The following is a 19,707-nucleotide window of genomic DNA, read 5'->3' as shown; positions in this document are numbered from 1 at the left end:
CTTTTCTTTTGTCTAAATTAATTCTTATCCTCAAACCTGAAGTAGCCCCGTGGTAAACCAGGCACAGCTACATTTAAATCCCTGCAGCCCTTCAGCATGAGTGTTATCTGCATCTTAAGACGTTATGTTCGCATTGCTGGTACATGACTTATGTGTCTGCTGTGACCTTGTCTGCACTGCAAGCTGAAAAGGTGGGGGGTTTTAGCTATATCTGTTTTTAAACTGACAGATAAATTGGCAAAATAATGGCATGTTATCTTACAAGGCTGGAATAAACCCTTGTAAACTTTCTATTGATGTCATTGTGCCAAAATTAGAATTGCCTTGTAAGTTATACCAGCTGTATGCTGGGCAGAAACTGTTTTGAGCAGCAAAGAGACAGCAGAGAAAGTCTGTGCTAGGATAAGGAGAACAGGTTTGCCCTCGTATGATTTCTGTGGCATTAAATGGCATTAAATTCTTTCAGCACTGGTCCTGACTGGTGTTTTATATGTGACAAGCCAAAAGAAATGAACAAGAAAAAAAAACACTAACAAGGAAGGACCAAGGCCCCGGAGTGCTGATGAGTGCCGTCTCAACAGCCAGCTTGCAAGGCTTCCCGTTGGGTGATGAAACCTCATCTCCTGAAGGGGAGGAGAGGCTAAATGGGGAAGAGATTGCACTGAAACAGTCTCTTCTGAGCATCCATACAGCAGCTTGCTTTTGACTTAGGTATACCTGAAGTGGTAAAAGTCTTGTGCACGTTTTGTTGCAGCAGAGTTGTTTAGAAATGATGCTCAGGGTGAGTTTAGGTGCTCACGATGCTTAAACGAACTTGCCAGGATGAAGAGTGCACGTGTGTGTGTATCAACCCGTGGCTGATTCCCCATGTATTGCTGCTGTCCTCAAAGGAAAGCAGATGTGCACATTGTAAGCACCCCGATAAGATATTGCAGAAGAATTAGTAGGTTTTTTTCCTCCTACATACACCTTTCTTGACTAATTTTCTCCTTTTGCATGTTTTGCAGATAAGTAAGCAGCAGCTCCAGACAATCAAAGATCGTTTCCAGGCTTTTCTCAATGGAGAAACCCAGATTGTGGCAGATGAAGCATTTATAAATGCTGTCCAGAGCTACTATGAGGTAAGGAGAGACGGCACAATATTCATATGCATCCCTGTTCTCACCCTTATTCACAGATGGGGTCGAATCCTGAACTAATGGATTCTTTGCCCTTTGTCAACAAAGCACAAAACAAAGGCAAGTGCAAGGCTTCTCCCACCTGATGTCTGATACATCACAAGGTTTGTGAGGTTCAGGGTTTAAGCATGCAACCATATGGGAACCATGGCAACCCCTACACCATAGAGTATCCTGTAGCTTGATTGTGAGGAGGATCGTCCTTCCTTTAAGCTGAAAAATATCTTCCTGATACTTTTAAACAGTGTACTCTAAAACAAGAAAGGTGGCACGATGTAAAATAAATGTCATGTGCTCCCTATGAAAAATATCAAGAGAAAACTGGGCAGCACATCCAGTTCTTGCTGAAGCTTTTGCGCTGTGTCTAATTGACTTTGGGATTTTCAGCAAGAGTCTTGTCTTTTCTCTTTGGTATGACAAGTGCTGTAAAGCAAAGGGGGAGGGAGGGGGGTGTACAAAACTAGATGGTACCAAAGAACACGAAGCATCATTCATAATTGTGCAAAAGAATAATTATGCATGTCTGTCTTTTTGCACCTCTCTGTACGCAGCCCTTAATGCTGCCTTTCAGATCTTTTCTCGGAAGGAAAGAGCTTCTGTTTTGAAGGAAATCAGTGCTTGTGATTTGTATGAGGAGCGTCACTTATTTTTTTTGCTAGCCTTTCTGCAAACCATTTCTCTTTCTCCCTAGAGCTATTCTGTCATAAAAGGTGAAGATTTTGAATTGCCTACATAAAATATTTCTTTGGAAGTGGAATCTAAGAGGGGACCAAAATCAGATACTAAAACTGAAGAGAATTTTAACTCTATAAAAAATGGCAGCAGCTGCTTCCGTGTAAGGAAAGCACAAATTATCTCTGGATTAACTCTATTAAACCGGACTAGTAGTTACTGCTCCATCATTCTCTGTACAGGAAGGAAGCTGAGAGTAATTTACATCTCTTACCAGAAAAGAAATTGCCAAGGGATCATCAGTTTATCACAGCTTCACTGAACAGATGCTCTCGGAGAAAGTTTTCAAGATGGCGTGAGCTGTATTTTAGGATGTAAGAGCAGCGTGATCTGTTTAGATAAGACTATTGGGCAGGAAAAGGAAACTGCTTAAAACCAGGCAAAATACATCCCTGTTTCACTGGTGGGTTTGAAAGCGTGTCCTGACCAGCTCCAGAAGTCCTACGCTCTATAATTATCTCAAGTGATCAAACGTGCAAAGAGCACTTGATCAGCACTAGATGTCTGCAAACCCTGTGTCTTCAGTTCAACTGGACACTCCACCTGCTCTGTCCTACTTAAAACAGGCCACAAAAAGCATAATGCATTGCTCTATGTCCTTTAGTACAACTTTCTTTTTCTTCTCTTTAACTGTTGGTCTCCTGTAATTTACGGCCGGGTACTTGCAGCTTCTGTGCAGCTGTAGCATGGCTGCGTGTGTCTTCCTCGGCACCATCTGGGGTGGCACGAGGCAAAGCCTCGCAGCAGAAAGCCTCTGCCGCCTCTCAGAGCCTGAGCAGTGTTCCCTGCTGATGGTCTTCTCCCTCCGCCCGGCTCTGCAGAGAGGTACCCACCTTTGGTCCAGCCATGGCGCAATCACGGCAGAACCTGCTTATCTCAGCTCCTGCAAATCTCAGAGTTTTGTGCAATTAACAGTCCCTTGGATGGACGCTATCTAGAAATCGGGATTTAGGTACTGACTTATAAAGCTGCATGATGGCTTGGAAAATACTAAAACTTGTTTTTTTGGTCAGCTGAAACTGGCCATCTCTGTGCAGGATGTGGCTGGTGTTTCTAAGGGCTTCAGCTACTGCCAGTGCAGAATAGGATCATTACCTGGGAAATTATTTTTTTTTTTTTTTTTTTTCTGGAGAAAGAAAGAGGTGACATGGTAGGTCAGGGATGCGTTTGCTCTTGCCGTGGATGTGTTTGCATGGTCACATTCTGCTGTTAAGTCTTCTCTCAAGGGGTAAGCGTGTGATTGCCAGTCTCAGACTAGTTCACAGGCTGCTATCAAATTAAAAGATTGAGTGAGCTGAGCAGGCTCCACCACTGGTCTGCAAAGCACCGCTGTGCCTGCAGGAACGCTGCAGATCCATGCGTGCGAGATGGGCCCAGCACGCTCCAACAGGTGCTCCCGGAGAGCCTGTCTCATGTGCTTTTACTTCTAATGAGTAAAGCTTCATCTGTCAACCAACACTTTATGCAGCAGTCCCTTCAGTGGGTATTATGGAAATGCTTTGTTAGGCCCATTTCCACTCTGCTGTGGGCAGATAGAGCCAGGACCATGCGTGACCCGGGGGGCCGATCCATGGACGTGGCAGGAGATGCCTGACCCAGCTCACGGAGGCCGGTCCTCTTCTGCGTGTGCCGGTGTAGGCACCCACGCTAGGATTTTGCTCCAGCAATTCTTGACTCCTGGCAGTCCTACTAGGCAGTCTTACAGCTGGGTGATTCACCTGGTATTTTCTAAAGAAAGCAGCTCACTCTGCAGGACAAAACACCTCTTTTATCTTTTTTTATCTTCCTATTTCACGGTCTTTTTCTGCTGCTTTGTGTCTGACTGGCGCTCCCCCACGCCTGCCTCCTCTCTGCCAGCCGCAGCCCTCCTTTCCTTTGCTGGCTGCTGCTCTGCATCTGGGGAGGATAAATCGGGGTTGAGGGGAGATGGGGAGTCATGGCCCTCTGCTCACAGTGCCGGCACCCCTCCGACGAGAGTGCGGACCGCAGATAACAACAGCCGCTGGTGCTGGCGGGTATGGGAAGTCATTAGCGCTGTCGCACAGGGTCAGGCCAAAGGCACCTGGAGCGGATGATTAGAGAGGGGACGTGGGAGCCGAGGATGCCGCAGCAGGGCCGTTCGCCATGGCCTCCCGCCGTTTCCAGCAGTCAGCGTGCTGGGGACTTCCTCAGCTGTGCCGGCAGCTTGGGTCTTGATAGCTCTCATCTATTACCTAAAAGCACCTGCGCACACCCAGGGTGTTATCACTCATATTTAAGCTCTGCAAGGAAATGAAATGTGTGCTGGTATCGTTTCAGCATGGACTGAAAAGGCTGCTGGTGGCATCCTGCCCGTCTCGTCTGCAGGGAGCGCTCCCCAGCACAGTGATGTTGGGAAGAAACAGCCCAGCTCTTCCTCAGCAGCATTTCTGGGCTGGTCCTGGAGCAAAACCCACTACTACCCCTGACAAATGCCTGTGCCATCAAGCATCTGGGAACATGGAGTACCATGCTGCTGAGTGGTATAAAAAAAAATCTACCATGTCCTTAGGTCATCCTTAAGCTCTTTAATTATTGAGAGCTGACAGATACACCCCGGTGCTGGCACAGCTTCTTCCCAGCGTGCTGCATTCGTCCGTTCTCAGCACCATTAATAAAACAGCAGTTCTTGCTGGGCATCGATTGCTCCCCTGTGTTCAGGGCTTGGGAGAGGAGAGCCAACACAGTATTCCCCTGCCCCTTTCTCACCCTTCAGCTCTGCGTTGCTGCCATAGCATCTCCTGGTCTGCGGGGGTCTGTTATGTTTTGAACCTTCTGCTACTCTTGCAGTGGGAAGAGCATCTTCATCACATGCCTGCTCCCTCCCTCCTGCTGTCAGCGTCCTGCACCTTGCAGGCTGCTCTCTCTGCAGAGCCTTCCCAGGCAGCCTCAAGCCACACTAAACCGTCCTGTGCTGCTTCAGCAGAGCTGGAGCAGGAAGGGATTTGGCCTCGTCCACCTGTGGCCATGCCACTGGCTGTGTGGCTTTGAATGATCTGAGTTGCCTTGGTGGTTACCCATCAGTTTGCAAAGATCAGGCCATTCATTCTTGTGCTTTCCTGGGGCATTTTAACTGTACTCTTCCAGTGCTGGCTGTCCAGGTTGGAAAGACCAGGGTATGGGAGAAGTGGAGACATGTTATTTAACTGAAGGTAACATTAAATTAATTAATACAATGCCATTCCTGTTATCTTGTGACAGCATGGCAGTCTGCAAAGATCTCCTCTGGTGTAGTAGCTTAATGTAAGCCTGGTCCTTGCACTGGTCAGAGGTTTCCCAGGGGCCTGCCTACCAGCATAAATGCAATGCTGCTGACTTGAGTAGGATGACTGGGCTCCCTCTAACAGGGCAGAATTTGGCTAGGTGAATGTAGTTGTGCAATAACTTCCTTACTAAAAGATTTCATAGAGCAAAATACAATCTTGCTTTCCCAAAGGGCATTTATGTGTCTGGTGAGGTGCGACCACAACATCCCATGAAGTCCTAATTGCATCAAAATGTTCCATTTTAGTGGATGCAAAGCAGGAGCTTCACCTGATTTCACTATGCTTCCCAAAGTACAGCTGAAACCTCCGTCCATCTGGCAACATGTGGTTGTTGAGTGAGGAGTTGCAAAGTGTACTGGCAGTCAGCAGGCTTCCCAGCAGTGAAACTGCGTTTTATGGTACTTAAGGGGGATTTTTTTTTTTTTTTTTTGTAACTGACACCATTTGAAGTCACTGCTTTTTTGCAGGTATTCCTGAAAAGCGACCGTGTTGCTAGGATGGTGCAGAGCGGAGGGTGCTCAGCAAATGACTCCCGGGAGGTCTTCAAGAAGCACATTGAGAAGAGAGTGCGCAGCCTGCCAGAAATTGATGGCCTCAGCAAGGAGACGGTCCTGAGCTCTTGGATGGCAAAGTTTGATGCTATTTACCGTGGGGAAGAGGATCCACGCAAGCAGCAGGCCAGGATGACAGCAAGCGCTGCGTCAGAGCTCATCCTCAGCAAGGAGCAGCTCTATGAGATGTTCCAGAACATTTTGGGGATCAAGAAATTTGAGCATCAGCTTCTGTACAACGCATGTCAGGTAAGGTCCTTCTCCCAGGCTGGGTGGGAATGGAAGGAGTTTTCTTGGGGAAGGGCTTGCCAATGGGAAATACTGCTGTTATGAACTGGAAACTTTGGGTCTAACCAGACTCTTTTTGAGAGAACTTCCACTAGAGAAGGGGGTTTTGGTTCATGGTGGGACTTCTGCACTGCCAGTTATGTCCTGGCTGCCCAAGTGGACCTCCTTCTCTTGTTCGTGCTTGTTTTCTCTTGGTTGGTTGCTTAGGGCTTTCTGCAGATGTTTTAGAAGGTCTTTATATAAAGTTTTCTTTCCTGAAATCCCGTGGGATTGCTGAGATGGGAAAATTTTGTTCTCCAGCTCTGTGTCTGGATGAGCAGGTCTTTGATGGTGCCTAAGTGAGCCGTTTTGCTGTGACTTGCTTGCCTTTCCGCTGTCACATCACCAATCTGAATGACAGAATTACGTTCTTGCAGCCTGCGATAACCTTATTAGTACTTGAAGCTCAGATGCCTCCGGGGTGGGTGCCTTATGCAAACTCACTTACTGAGGTTGTACGGGTTCTCCTTAAGGAAGGGGAGCCTCTGTGACCCCTGTGTGCCCGTGGTGGAAGAAGAGAGCGTCCCAAACCCCCATGACCTCGGGGTGCCTCTGTTTGCACTATGAGTTCCCAGACAGATGAAAACCCTTCCCATTCCTCTCTTTTTTTCTCCCCCAGTAAGAGCTGGTTCCCCAGAGGTGCGGAGCTGGGACTCTGCAGTGCTTCTTGCATTTCCAGCAGCTCTTGCTGAGGGCTGCCAGTGGCTGTCCAGGCTGTCGGTGACCCAGATTACGGTCCCCTGCTATCGGATATAAATATCGCAGGCGGGATAAAGGATGTCAGAGTCACAGGGAGGGTAAGGTAATGCTCTGGAAAGTTTTTGGAGGAGGAACAGACCTCAGTCTCTTCCCCGTAGTTCAGGGTTTCAACTTCTTATTGACATTAATACATTCGAGACCAATTCTGTCTGTCTTCTGTCTAGACGTTTCCAATTCTTTCAAGACATAGAAAATTATGTTTGATCTGTTTTTTCTTGTGTAAAGAGCTTAATTATCTTGCATTTGTTCTTCTTCATCTCAGACCTTAATGGCAGAGTGGGGAGAGGATAATAAATGTCCCTGAGTAAGGCGTCTTCATAGCAAAAAGGCAACAGCAAGGACTGCATCGGTCCTCATAAATTATGTTTACAAACCAGATTTCGTGCCTCCATCCTCTGTTGGAGGACTTCTTTAAAATCAAAACCATAATATTTTCAGTGGTGTGTTGAGAGCTGAGTCAGTTCTGCAGTGGTATTTTTTTTTTTTTAACTGAAACCAACTCAAGTCCTGTGTCTCTCATCCTCCCTTGACCTGCGCTCGGCTAAGGAACTAGGGTGGATTTGTGTGAGCGTGTGTGCGATCCTGCCCTCTTGCTTTGTGGTTCCCAGTGATGCAGAAAACAGTATTTAATCATGGCTGCGCTGCTTTGTGGATGATCTCTGCTTATGAGAGCCTTGCTGGCTGACACCATGAACCCGGTGGCTGCTCCCTGCAAATTGTCCTGTTGCATTGAGCAACCTGTTTCCTGCAGTAGGTCCTAGCTTTACTCTGGAAGTGAATGATTTAATTCTGGGTCTTTTCTAATACTTGGAGGCAACAAACCTGTAATTTAAGCTTTTAGAGAAAGACGTAATTTCTGTTGAAAGCAAGTATTAGTACGGGATTTACTCTGGTTTTAATACCTGGATAGTGAGGATTAGCTATGCAGAAGGGAAAGCCCTTTATACAAGGCACGGCTCAGAAAGCTGCAGGGCCAGCAGTTGTTCGGCCGTCGGGTATTTTCCTGGGGTACAGTGGGAGTGGGTACGGTGCCATGGCACCAGCGCAGTGGGGTGGGAGCCTGCCCTGCGGGGAGCGGAGGCGGGAGCAGGTTGCTGCTGCTCCTTCTCCCGTTAGCTGCTGCAGGGAAGGCAGCAGTGAGCACCCAGCGGAACGGCAGGCTATGCTGCGGGGACCCATATTTCGGTGCTACTTGTGGTCATGTCATCTGGGCTATACCAGAGGGATCTCTGGAGCTCTCCGGCCACCGGCAGCCCTTAGGAGAGCAGCAGCTGCTGCTCTGCACTTCTGTCTCGCCGTGAAGCACCAAAATTGCTGTTGACCACTACTCCTTCCCACAGGGTCTCAGCCATCACTTGCAGCCAGTCTGTTGTAGGGTATAAGTAAAACCTATCAACCTACAAATGTTTCTGTATGCTTAGCTTGTATGGGGAGTTCCCAGCACAAGTCGAAGGTGCGTGCCACTTGGCTAGTGTGTTTTCTGCAGCAGAGCTGCAGGGGAGAGCAGAAAATGATATGCAATGAGCAGTGAATCGGTAACCTGCCCCTTTCCCCCATGAAAGCTGCCTCATGGTCTTTCATGATAAATCATTGGCATCAGCCCTGAAACAGATTTTTCCCTTTCCCTCCTAAACTTTAGTAGCAAATTGTTTCCTACTCCAAAAGCTCTCGGTGTTCACACAGGGCGGATTTCAAAGCCACAACAGCAGCTGGGTGCCCGATTGCTGCAGGCTGGAGATGCAAGTCAAGCCCTGGGCGCTGCCCTTCATGGCTTGGGAGCTATCCTGTGCTGTAACCCCTTGGACTGTGCTGAGCCGCTCCGCACTGGCGGCATCTCCGACGTGGGAAGCTTGCCACCAACTCGGGAGCCAGAGCCACCTGCCAACGTTACAGCACTAAAACCAGAGACATCTGGGGAGAGAAGAATTGCATGTACGGCATTGCAGCAGCCCGGGCGGGTGCTGGGTGGGAGGGGACCCGGGGCAGCCGGAGGGGAGGAACGGCTCCCTGCTTTGCACGTACATGTGCGCTGTGGGGTGGCAGGGCTGGGACATGCTTCTGCAGGACTTCCTTCCAGCCGCTCGCTCTCTCCCTGCCCCACCACTTGGCATTTTCATAAATTTTCATTTGCAGCATCTGTCTCTCTCTGTTTGACAAGCCATCTTCTGTAAACACCTCTGCTCTGCCAGCCTGTCCTGAAATCAGCAGCAAGCTCCCTTCCTGGGTGGGTTTGTAAACACCTCAGCCTGCATCTGCAGCCGTACTTGCAGCACAGAGCTCACCCGTTGGACTTTGGGGCACTGACCCCATAACCCTTAAAGATGGTCATTTATTTCCATCGTGCTGTTTTGTTTCAGTCCGGATTGCATTTCAGTCAGAGTCAGCCTAAGCAGCGCTTGTTTGCCTTCCTGTGAAGGCACACTGACTCTGTTGGTCTGACTCTTGTCTCATAGGAGTTAATTGGAAATACAACTTAAATCTTTTTCTTAATAATTTGATTGACACTTCTGTCGCCTGTTTTGTGAGAACAAAATATTTTATATATTCTGTTTCTGAGTAAGCTTTAAGTAAAAGGAAAACACTGTCTGGTGTTTTCCTGGATGTGCTCAAATTATAATATTCCCAGAAACGTCGTGTGGGCTCAACTTGCACACATGTGGGTGATTAATACGTTTGCTTTCCTCCCTTGGGCAGCGTGCAGGCAGCTCCTGCCAGAGCCCACCACGGACCCTGGCTCGGCAGCCCGCCGTGGTGCCAGCACCAGGCTGTGTGCTGAGACCGAGCAAACCTCCCAAACAAATCTGGGGGCAATAATGAGCCTCCCAGCGGTGCTTTGGCGCAGTATAAGCTACACTTATTTTTGACCTACACTTGTCTGCCGTGCATGGGAGGAATTGGGAAATGGAGCCTTTTCCCTGGCAGGCTGTCTGAGTGCCATCACTCTGTCTAGAGCAACAGCGTGGTGCTGTTAATGCAGTTTACCAGTCAATCACCTGTGCTTAGAAAAGCAAAGCCTACCGGCTTCTCCCATTGCTCCCCGTTGGCTGGGAGCGGAGCGGCCGGCTGGTCTGATGTGCTCTCTCTTGCTTTGGTGTGCGGGGTGAAACTGCCCCAGAGGCTCTGCAAGGAGGCAAGGGGTAAGAAGAGTTAGCCTAGTTATTGTCCTCCTAAAGCATGAGGAGGAATGGTGCTGAGAGCCCCAAACCCTTGCTTGAACTTCTCCTGTGGTCTGGAAGAAAGTGCTTTTCTCTGTGTGACCTCCTGTTACATCATATTCAGTAATTGCATAATGACTACATCACTGGGACTGTGTTTTCATTCACTTCTGAAATATTATTATGTTTGTGCAGAAGGAGGATGATTTCTAAAGGGATTTTTTTTTTTTTTTAATACAATATCCCCAGGTGGTATGAGATAAGCATATTCTTAATGTGATAGCAGTCATATAGCAGGATCTGAGATAGCAAAAGGGATTGATGGGGTTGGAAAGGCTTTTAGGAAACAAAGATGGGAAGTGGTGTTGTAACAGAATGGTTGCGGAGATAACGGTGTTGTTAAGCACAACCTCTGACTAGAACATTTTAAATAATACACAGAGGCTTAAGTTTTTTGCATAACACCCGCTATGTGGCTTGGTGTTTCTGCTCCACTGAAGTCAACGTGGGAACTGAGCATCTCCAGCTCCAGCAGCGAGCTCCTCTGCTGTGCAAGAGGCGTCGTGGAGGGAGAAGGGTGTTTGAATCTGGGGTTTCTGGTCCAGAAGCCATTGGCAAGGCTTTGTAATTAACCTGTGTCTATGGAAGAGTCATATAGGAACTATTTTCTATAAGTTCTGAACTTGGGTCTTCACTGCAGTCAGCGTTTCCTTGGGCGTGAGTGCTGTATTTCCCACTGACCTTGATGACAGCTGAATTGCAGCAGCACCTCTGAAAATCAGGCTGTGGTGTTCTCCCTGTCTTGTTCTTCCCCAGCTGCAGGGCAGTGATTTACTTTTCTATCTCAAGCTGTGTTTGAAAGTCATTTTTAGCTACAGTGAGAAAAGAAGAAGCTGGTACAGTGCTGTTCAGTTAATCCAGTGGCAGTAGCTGATGTCCAGACCAAATCTGTGATGAGCTTCACACTTCCATCCTCCTGCTTTGGAGGAAGCACTGGGCTCTTGGGCTGTCCCTGCAGGACTGTCCGAATTCACAGCTTCACAATCCGACTTTCTCTTCTTCCCTGGGCCTGAAGTGTCCCGTACACTGTGGCATTTCTGTTAAATGTGCAAAATACCCGTGCTAAGCTTCCAATTTCATCTAATTCCCTTAGATTTGAAAAACAATAGCTAAATATATGCATGTTAAACCTACTGAGTAATACATAGTAATACACACTTGTGGTTCTTCAGCATCTGTTCCTGTCCACCAGGTAGAAGGTGAAACATCGGAGAAGCGTGCATGTGGGGGTGGGCTACAACACAGACCAAGTCCCATCGCTGTCTGGTGGCTACTTCATGTAAAGGGATGAAAGCCCCTAACCAGTGCAATTGGAATTGATTCGTAAGTTTTGGGGGCCTGTGATTTTAGCTAGGAAACATTTCAACCCAAATTTTGCCGACCAGAGCTGGCTTAAAACTAGAATTCACTGTTTTGACATTTATTTTTGCAGCTGAATTGGGACACTGTGTCCAAAGGCTGACATTTCTCACAAAGCGGAAAGTTCCCCTGCCAAAAAAATTGGTTTCAGAAGTGTTAGCAGAAGAGATATTTGGGATTTCTGTCCTGAATCAAATGTTTGATTTTAGCTCAAGTCAGTATTAGAGATGATTCGCTGAGGTGATGTCTCGCCTTCTGCCCCTCTCTCATCTCTGCAGTTCAGGTGGTTTTCCCGAACTTCGTTTCTTGACTGGCTGCGGTGCGTTGAGCCCTTTGCAGAGATGCTGCGGTGGTACTTGGAAGATGCAGCCCAAGTTAGGGCAGAAACAAGTAAGGACAGAAACTCCCGTGAGGCATTGTAACAGCTCAGACAGTGAGATGAAGGTTAAGGTGGCCTCATAATGTTTGATTTGTGTGTATCTCCCCCAAACCAAGTATTTCTTTTAGTTTGTTGTGATGAAAATTTGCCAGCCATGCCTTGCAATGAGAATTGAGCCCAGGGTCGTTGCGCACAGCGTGGAGTTACCTGTCTGTGCACATCTCTGTGTCCCTTCAATTCAGAGATACAGGGGTTTAGTATCAGATCCCTCCCTTCTGCTCCCTGTTCATCATTTTTGAAGAACATAAAGCAATTCCTTTTTATTCTAGCTTCATCTGGAAACTCAATGCCTATGAAATGGCCATCTGCAGTTCTGGGCATTTAGGCACCAACGCTGGCTGTAATGACCCCTCCAAAAGGGCAGGAGGTTTGCTTCAGCCCCAGAGGTGGTGGTGAGCCGGGGCTGCTGCAGGGCTGCAGGCAAGGGTCAATGAGCCTCCATGGGCTCCTCTTTCCAGGGCTGGATACCTGGATGCTGCAGACAACCGGCAGCTTTGGCCAGCACCGCTGTCCCCTTTGCAAATCCCCAGGGCATCAGCCAGAACCCTTGGCTTTTTTTTTTTTTCCCCTTCTTTCACTCCTTCAAAACACCTTTCGGTCACTCCGCCTATTTCCACACTGTGAGCGTTGTCCCCTCCTCCCCCTTAAAACAAAACCACCACTAATAAAAATGGAGTAAGGTGGTTTTGAGATGATCAAAAGCCTCAAAATCCATAAAGCATCATACTCTGTTTTCAGTAATTCAGTATTTATTTCCATGGAAACGGAAACGGCAGCCTGGAGCCTTCTGCAGGGTTGTAATTACTCCTGTAGCAGGCAGTGGCAGCCGCAGCATGCCTGTCGGGGCTCGAGCATCTCCCAAAGACAGCACTGATTTAATGCCCGATGGGAAATTGAAAAAGGAAAAAGCGTTGGGAAGTGAATGAAATTTTTCCCTTCATAATAACACAACGTAGATACATGTGGTCCTTTGGGGAGGAGGGGGAATTGCCCTTCTTTGTCGGCTTGGGGTGTGATATTTTGAAGAAGGATGTTGGCATGGGAGGGCACAGAAACTGAGAGGGACAGTTCAATGTCAGGGATGGGGTGAGCGTGATGTCTGGCTCCGCTGGACCCTCGGCTGCCAGCCACCCCATTTTGGGAGAGGTTTGCTGATGGATGTCACCCAGCAGGTACAGAGCGGTCCCCTGATTGTCCCTGTTGTTCCTATGCGGTGCAGGAACAGTGGCCCTACATGTGATGCATCGTTTAGTGTCTTTATAATTAGGAGCAGGAGAGGTGGTTGAGATGGGACATCTGTCTGCTCCAGCATCCGACACCCGGTCTCCTCCAGCATCCAGCGGAGAGCTGCGGGGAAGAGCTCAGCCAGTTGGAAGGGGACGTGGTGGTGAGCAGGGTGGCCCTGCCAGCCCAGCAGCGTGCCACAGTGCTGCTGCCTTTTGGGGAGGAAAACGCAGCGATCGCTCGCTGCCAGGGTGGGACCCGCTCCCCCGAGCTGTCGTCACCCAGTGTCTGATTTGCACAAACACGTATGGGCCTGCGTGTGCGTCCATTAGCTGTGGGATCAGCTTATGTTCTGTGCTGTTATAGACTTAGAGAGCAATCTTGGCCCCTGTAATTAAATTTAAAGCAAATTAGCTCTTCTATTAAACAAAATAAATCTGATGTAGCCTAATGCTGTATTCTCTAGCTATGGCTGATCAATCGCTCCTGCAAAGAGCAGGCAAATGCTGCTGAGCAGATGGTCTTGGCTGAGGCATGGTCAATTAAACTAATTAAAGATGCTTTCATTTAATCAGAGGGTGTTTTAACCCTGTTAGCTGCCAGTTGGGGATGTATGTTTTTGTGTACTAGGAACTTCCAGTTCTGGCCCTACTATGGACATCTTCTGGTTTCCCAGTCCCTTTACAGAAACCAGGCTAGAGTGTGCACGCAAAGAGCAGATGTTTAGCAGAGAAATTATAACGTCATGCAACAATAGTGAAGACTTGCAGAGGAAAAGTCAGTCGTTTTCTTCTAGCACTAACCAGAGATGTTTATTAGACTGAAGAAGTCTTCTGCACCGAATCCTTCCCACGCTGCCTCCTGCCAGCCTTCCCTCCGGGTTTAGGGGTGCGGATGCCTCTCTGCAGCCTAGCCAAATGTCACTTGTTCCGCCAAAACAAGCGGTGGCTTGTTATGGCATATTACTTGAGGGACAGAAAATGGTTTCAGCATCCAGACAGGTTCTGGAGTGGAGGAGCAGCCTCTTATTTCTGCTCTCTGGTGCCATGCAAAATGTTTAGGCTACTGGGAGCCCCTCTGCCAAGGGCTTCTGGAGATGGATTTAATTCATGATGTGCTGCAGAAGTCCATGGGGACTCCTCTGAACCAAAGCTCTGTTTTAGTTTGCCTAATAGAGCACTCCGTCATTAATTGTCACAACTGGGCACCCTCACCTTTTCCCATCCCCTCCTTCTGATCTGCTGCGCTGCTCTCCCACCCTCACTGTAAGGGGTGACACCACTTGCCAGTGAGGCAAGTGTGGCCAAGAGAGCTCATTAGTCTGACGGAAAAGCATGCAAAATTATCTCAAGAAGCAGCAGTAGAGAAGACTAAAGCATCCAGACTGTTAGTGACGCCCTTGCTGGGCAGCACCAGGGGCTGCAGCACGCGGGGACCAGCGGTCCTCTGCATTTCCAGCAGCTTGTACAAATTAAATCACAAACACTCGTTCTTTATCCAGAGGCCACATGGGCAACTTCACGCATCAGACCAGATCTATCCTGCTCCAGCAATATTGATCCCTGCAGGTACATTAGGGCTAAAGTCAGGATGATTTTCAAGATGTTCATCCTTTATGAAATGGGTTTGATTCGTCCGTTTAGAGAGGGGTTTTTGTGGTGCAATATCAGCTGAACGCTCTTCATTGTCTATGTGGACTGATTAATTTCCGCAGTTTAAGGTTTAAATTACCATCAAGATATCTCTTCAGTTTTACTTTTGTTTCAATTGGCCCATGAATACTTTTCATCATCTGCATTCATATTGCAAGGGAATGCATAAAAAATAACCATGGTTACCTTATAAAATATCAATGACTTGACATTTTCAATCTACCTTAACCCCTCTATTTAGGGATTGCTAATTCTCTTATTTCACTGAAAATCTGGTTGTTGGCATGACTTTCCTGCTGCTTAGTCAGATTTTTTTTTTCAATCAGATCAGGAGCCTCATTTCAAATGGATGTTTATTAATACAATTCCATTTCCCTACCACCGCCTTGCATTTTGGAAAGAATAAGTTGAGTGGTGAATTCCTGGCTCTAGGTAGGAGCAATTGGGGAAAAGTATGAAGGACTGAAGAAGCTGATGAAGTGCTGATCTGCTGATGCTGCCATTTGCAGACTAGCGGAGGTCTCTGGGAAGGGAAACACTTTGGCCCTGAGATTATTAACTGGGAGAGCTGGTCCCTGAGATGATTAACTGGGAGAGCTGTTCTGGTGTCTTCTGCCTCTGCAAGTGCCTGGCTGCTTCCACCGCTGAGATTTATTATAGGAATAGATCAGAGCAGAGGGGAGGGTCGGGAAGATGGGCTGTTCCTGGCACAGCTGTGCAGAGGGAGATGCTGAAGCGGTGGGGAAGGTGTTGCAGGAACTACAGGAATAGGAAGAGTTCTTGAGCATCATTAAATGTGACAACATTTAGGAATTATAGCTTGAAGCCATTTCATTGGAGAGGAGATTTGGAATGGCACAAAACAGAAAACCCAGAGGTGTTCCCTTTGTATTGGCAGAGAGGAGACTACTGATAGAAATGGGGGAGCAAGTGGAGAAGTTGCTGAATTCAGGGTAACCACTTTGCACCGAAAAACCCGACGATCTCGTGGGGCACATTGCCACTGCGCAGGGTGGCCCAGCCTCAGAACACCTGGGGGGTCTGCCCCAGGAGAGGCCAAGCAAACGTTGTCCATCACAGGGGGGCGGTAGCTGAAGGTGAAACATAAAATCAGATCTTTGTTGCTGATCTCCCAAAAAGCAACCTGAAATGTAACTGAGGTGGGTTGGAGGGTGGATTCTGAGTTGGGGTTCCACGTGGTCTGGTTTCCGGAGGTGGGATTCAACTCTCAAAATGCCATGTTTATTTCCAGCAATCTTTTGCGGCCCTAACTCTGAATTCAGTGCAAGCCATCATAAGTAAAAACCAGTTCCTCAGCATGTCCTGTGTTTTATTGGGAAAGAAAAACGTCACTCCTCCTCTTTGCCTTTCCCTTAACCAGAGATGGCGAGCAGAAGACGTGACAAAGAAATGACCCCACTGGCCCGCTTTGGAGAAAGTAATCTTGTTTTTTCTTTGAGCAGCATTTGTTCCTGCAGTACATGTTCCTGTCAATCAGCCCAGGAGGCCTGGGAGACAGAAGGGGTGTTATCCAGACCTTTAAGCAAGGAACTGCTAACTGCAAAAGAACCCATATGTGATGCTTATCTTAAGGAAGGCTGGAATACTTAATAAGACATAACTGGTGCATGACCCTGCACTGTGTTAATGCCTCTCTTTCTCTTCCTTTTAACTGGAAATATAATGCAGCTGCTAGAATTTAATTTTGCATGTAGGTCTTTAAATCTAATTTGAATTCCACATGAAAACCTCAGTGCTTTGCAGCACTTCAACCCTCACTCACGTATTTTATCACTGAAATCCTGTGGCTTTCCTGGGGAACTTTCAATGCCTATCTCATGAGCAAAATAGAAAGATACCATAGTAGTTGCACATAGTTGCACATAGGTTATACAAGCTGGAGGCTTGTGCTGGAGCTCCAGGGTCTTCATTTCAACCAGCAACGTGTTGTCAGAGAACTGGGACTGGTTTTCACTGAGCTGTGCTAGCCTAATGTTACACGCTACTCTTTCAGTTTTCTTTTTATCATCTTAAATAGAGAGATCATTCTTATGACATACATCATCCACTAAGCGAATATTTTGAAAGTTCTGTATTAATATTTTACTGAGTTTTCTCTAATCTTATTTCTGAAAGATGTGGTTTCTCTAAGGCTGCTTCTACCCCTTTGCAATCCATATTAAGTTAAGTATTCCAGAAAAGAGAATTATTTTTAAAAAAATTTATTATTCACCAGTCCTTTCCTCCACGCCCGACATTTCATTCTTCAGACTACCGGTGTTTCCGTGTTACTTGACAAACACTTCATGCCACAGCTTGGGATGTGATAGACAGTGTCATTTTAATTCAGAAGAAACTTTGGGAGTCAGATGGATCAGGCCATAGAAAGTACTGCATGAATATAGAATAGAGCTGGGTTAATCTTCCAGTTTTCATCTAAAAAAATACTAAAATAAAAAGAATAGGTGTATTTCTGAAGAGAAATGAGGTGCCAAGAATTTTCTTCAAAAGGATATCAAAGTAGGCACATATTTGTTCCCACGGAGCTGACTATAAATTGGGAAATGATTAACAAACTAGATTTCATGCATTTCAAAGGCTCAGTCTCAATATCCCAAACTACAGGGAATGCAACTTATGTTAAGCTCTTCCTTACATCTGTTGCAGTGTTGAGTTTTCATATTCAATATACTATGGGTTTTCTGGAACATCTGATTCTACTCATGTTTTGTGAGAAATTGGAGTGCAAGTTCAATAAGGAATTGGATGCAAGACAGCTTCAAATACAGCCTCTCATGTATTTAAAAGGCAGCTATAATAGCTTAAAGTCGTATAAAAACTGTGCTGGCCTCCATCGCGCGCACTTCGCTGCGTAATGCAGGGTGGCAGTGGTGTTTCCTAGCAGGAATGATCTATGCATGTGTTTTTCCTGTGCTGTAGCCTTTGGCCCAGTTCTTTTGTTTGTGAAGTAGAGGACAGTAAGAAAATGAGGAGGTGATGGCACAATATTCTTTGTCATTCAGCGTGACGTCTTTGTAGACATGTCATTGCAACGAAAGAGGGAAGATGATTGCATCCCCCCATTTAACAAAGTATGGTGGTGTAAGAGCCATTCCTTCCAAAGAGTATTTTGAGATTAAAGGCAATATTGAGCTGAAATTCCCCATGTAATATAGGAAGACTTAGAAGGCAAGGGAGAGAGACGTAAACCTCTTAAGCAGCCAGTTTGAAGTCAGACTTCAGGGGCGTGTGTGTTTTGCTGCAGATGCTGTAAAGTTGGAGACTGTCGATGTTAAACGTTGATAGCTATGGCAGGGAAGTGAGCGGACTTTCCCAGCACGGCTGCATGTGAGCCCCGAGTGCTGGTGGCCCAGGAGAGCGCAGTGCGGGCTGGAGGTTGGAGGCTGAACCCTGTGATGCCCCTCTGTCACCGGGCTCCTGGACCACGACCAGGTTCCTGCGCCCTGCGGGCACTGGCAGAGCCGAGCTGCCTGCTTGTGTGCTCCTGCTGGAGCCTTAAGCCTTCCTTAGAGCGTGCAGAGGAGGGGCCGGCTCAAATTATCGTGTTTCCTACAACGAAGGAGAGCAAAGTGCAGATGCATAATTTCGCTCCTCTCTTCTGAGCATGCTGCCGGGGGAGTGAGGTTTGCAATGACAAAAGGTGCTGGGGAGGAAGCAAGCACCGTGGCAGACGGTGACCCACAGAGAAGCGCGCTCAGACTTTGCCCAACGCCTTGCTAAGTTTTGGTTAAATGTACCTACTCGTTCTCACGGGTGCTGGGACGTGCCCCATGCTCATTTCTGCATCTTGACCAACTGCTGCCTGCTTTTACAGCTATACTGGGAGCAGCAGCGCTCTTGCAGGTCTCCAGTCGTCATTAGTCCACAAGAAGGGAAGTCGGTCAAGATCTATACTGAGGGTATTTTGCTCCAAGTATCAACATAAAAAGGTAAAACGCGGGACACACAAAGCAAAATACCAAGGCCACCAACAAAGCCAGGAGATCTTGGCAGGTAACACAGATTGCAGGAGGATGCTGGCAGGAGGCATCGAGCGTAAGGCTTTACTCCTTGGCTGTTCCTTAGCAGAAGGAGCATCAGTGAAGAGTTTCCTTGTTCCCAGGCTGAGGACCGTGAGCTGTTGGCTTTTGTGGAGGGTTTTGCTAAACAAAACTAGCTTCTTTTGGGACCTAGCTAAGTCCAGAGGTGACAGTGAGAAAGTCTTTTGGGTGGTTTAAATTATAAAATTCTAACAGTAGAGTAATTAAAGGTCTCTTTCTTGTTCTCGACAGCGCTCATTTATCCTGCTGATATTTCTGCCAGTTTGCTGGCGAGCTCATGTTGTGCAACATTGGTGAAATGAGCTGCAGGCATGTGTTCGGCTGCACTTTTGCATGCCTGCGTGCAGAGCTGAGACCGGGACTGATAAAATAGCTGCAAAACAGAGATGCAGTTTCGTGTAGAAATTATTGGCACAGTAATTTTATTAAATCAGGTAAGGCCTGTTACATTTGAGAATATCATTTCCCAAACACATTTTATTTTCTTTTAAAATCATGTTAAAAGCTAGTGCTCTTTATTTCTGATGCAGGGTGCGATATCAGCAACAGTTCCTCATCACTGTAGCCGCTGTCTCCTTGTGGCTTGGAGTCTCTCTCCCTACCTTCCCTCTCCATGCATATCCAAATTCTCAAAAATGTGAAATACCAAGCAGCTATTTTCAGTCACCTTCTAACTTGGTTCTTCATTCACCTTTCTGCTGGTGGATTTTCTCTTCACTTGGCCTTTTTCTCCCTGACAGTGGATTTTGGCTGGGAATAGTTGTGCTCGGATGGTTAAGTAGCAACTGAGGGTAAATTAGCTGAAGGAGCTGTGGCTGCCACTGTCGAAATGATTCCAAAATAACTTTGTGGAGGAGAGTGACTGTCAGGTCAGACGAGAGCAGAATGGTTTGGATCTGGTTGGGGGGAATGAGTTAGAGAGGATA

The 19,707-nt window shown here is 47.2% G+C and overlaps 1 protein-coding gene across 4 annotated transcripts in view; it reads left to right on the top strand.

Annotated features, from left to right (window-relative positions):
- Positions 1–19,707, top strand: part of CADPS (calcium dependent secretion activator) — a gene marked incomplete at both ends in the record, with an annotated part of 223,892 nt that overhangs the window by 45,232 nt on the left and 158,953 nt on the right. For all 4 annotated transcript variants that reach the window (XM_082322562.1, XM_082322559.1, XM_082322560.1 and 1 more), the window contains 2 exons: positions 1,008–1,121; positions 5,662–5,994. In XM_082322562.1, the coding sequence (XP_082178688.1) occupies positions 1,008–1,121; positions 5,662–5,994 (447 nt within the window). The remainder of the gene's footprint in view (positions 1–1,007; positions 1,122–5,661; positions 5,995–19,707) is intronic.

The sequence above is a fragment of the Platalea leucorodia genome (genome assembly GCF_965183815.1).
Source record: "Platalea leucorodia genome assembly, chromosome: 9".
Classification (NCBI taxonomy): Eukaryota; Metazoa; Chordata; class Aves; order Pelecaniformes; family Threskiornithidae; genus Platalea; species Platalea leucorodia.
This window is presented reverse-complemented; position numbering and strand designations above follow the sequence as displayed.